This window comes from Cyprinodon variegatus, unplaced genomic scaffold (genome assembly GCF_000732505.1).
Source record: "Cyprinodon variegatus isolate N-32 unplaced genomic scaffold, C_variegatus-1.0 Scaffold1700, whole genome shotgun sequence".
NCBI lineage: Eukaryota > Metazoa > Chordata > Actinopteri > Cyprinodontiformes > Cyprinodontidae > Cyprinodon > Cyprinodon variegatus.
The window spans coordinates 54,483-56,095 of NW_015152153.1; the positions used below are offsets into that span (position 1 = coordinate 54,483).

Here is a 1,613-nt window from a genome sequence, read left to right on the forward strand (position 1 = left end):
ATGATCTGGGGAACTGTAAAGTGCCTTGAGATGAAGTGAATTGGCGCTATAGAAATAAACTGAAGTGAATTAAACCAGAAGTTATTGGGATCAAACTGTGAAATAAATCCAGCTGGAAGGTTTAAATCAGTCCCAGACCTCAGGTCGTCCTTCTCGTGGTAGATGTTGTTCTGAAAGCTGGACATGCGCAGCAGATCGCTGCCTCTGGGATGCCTCCAGCACCAGCGCTGCAAGACAAATAAATAAAAAAAAAAAACCAAGCGTGGATGATAACCCTACATTTAAAAACAAAAATCCCGTCTCTCTTGTATTCCATGACATTTACAATATATTGAATTTAAAAAAATATTACACCACTGCATTCTAGCAGTTTATTATGCCAGCTGTATTAATTACTGATGAAGAAATACAAATGTTTTCTTATACATTATTGATATAACAAAACAGGAACCTGTAGATATAAGACATATATATATATATAAGATATAAAACTATCATTAAAAGACAGGGTATCTCACTCTGACATACCCAGGGGTTATATACATAATGTGGACACACTGTATATACTGTATATACCCCCATGCAACTTTTTCTCCTTTTAGCACCTTCCTTCTTTTTGACTATTGAGTCGATCTAAGGAGTAAATTTGTCAACTCTGAGATCAATAATGATGTTTTAGTGTGTAATTTGTTCTGTTGTTTCTTGTGTACAGTCACTGTGTTTTGTGTAAAAGCCTAACTGGGGTCAGGCACTGAGAATTAGCCTTAGCTAAAATGTTGTACTGTGTGACATGATTCATGAAACATACTTGTCCCTATCAAATAAACCAATAAAATAAAAAAATAAAGTCAATCAATCAATCAATCTGACACACTAACAGGGTTAATAGTTACTCCATTTCACCAAAGTGGATGCTAACTGTTATATAGCTCTCTGTTTTAGCACATCCGCTATGCTAACTGCTAGCATGTCTTGTTCTTTCATATTATAAATATTTGTTTCATCTCCTCCCGTTTCCTATCAAATCCTCATCTTCTGAGAACGGCAGAGAAGTTACGTTGCTTCGTTGTGCAGCGCGGCTAAAGAGGAGCTATTTAGGGAAGAAATGTTAATCCACTGCAAAAACAATCTAAAAATGAGTAAAAATGTCTTAAATTAAGTGTATTTACCCTTAATTTGAGTAGATAAATAAGATGATTTACCAATGGAATGGATATTTTTACTCTTTAAATAAGATAATTAGATAAAATGCTTTTGAAATAAGACAATGCAATTGTATTTTCTTGTTTTAAATGTAAATTGTCTTGTTCCATTGGCAAAACGTGTCTTTTATCTCCTCAATTCAAGAACAAATGCACTAATTTTAAGAAGAAATTACTTATCTAGATTTTGTTTTTTTTCCAGTGTTCAGTGTTTTTTTTTTACAAATAGAACCACATAAATTTCATTTTTCAACAGTGGAAGTAATAATGGACTGGATCCGTTTGTGGTTCCCATCTAGCTGCCTCGGCTCTGGCATCCTGCAAATACTACTGGGGATTAACTTAAAGAAATAGTACACCCAAAACATGATTAGCCTTCATTTTCTACTCATTCCCATGCTGAACAACACT

The 1,613-nt window shown here is 34.3% G+C and overlaps 1 protein-coding gene across 1 annotated transcript in view; it reads right to left on the reverse strand.

The window, feature by feature from the left end:
• Positions 1-1,613, reverse strand: part of mtmr11 (myotubularin related protein 11) — a gene marked incomplete at its 5' end in the record, with an annotated part of 47,824 nt that overhangs the window by 31,369 nt on the left and 14,842 nt on the right. The window contains one exon of the mRNA XM_015404330.1: positions 139-227. Coding sequence (XP_015259816.1) covers positions 139-227 — 89 coding nt within the window. The remainder of the gene's footprint in view (positions 1-138; positions 228-1,613) is intronic.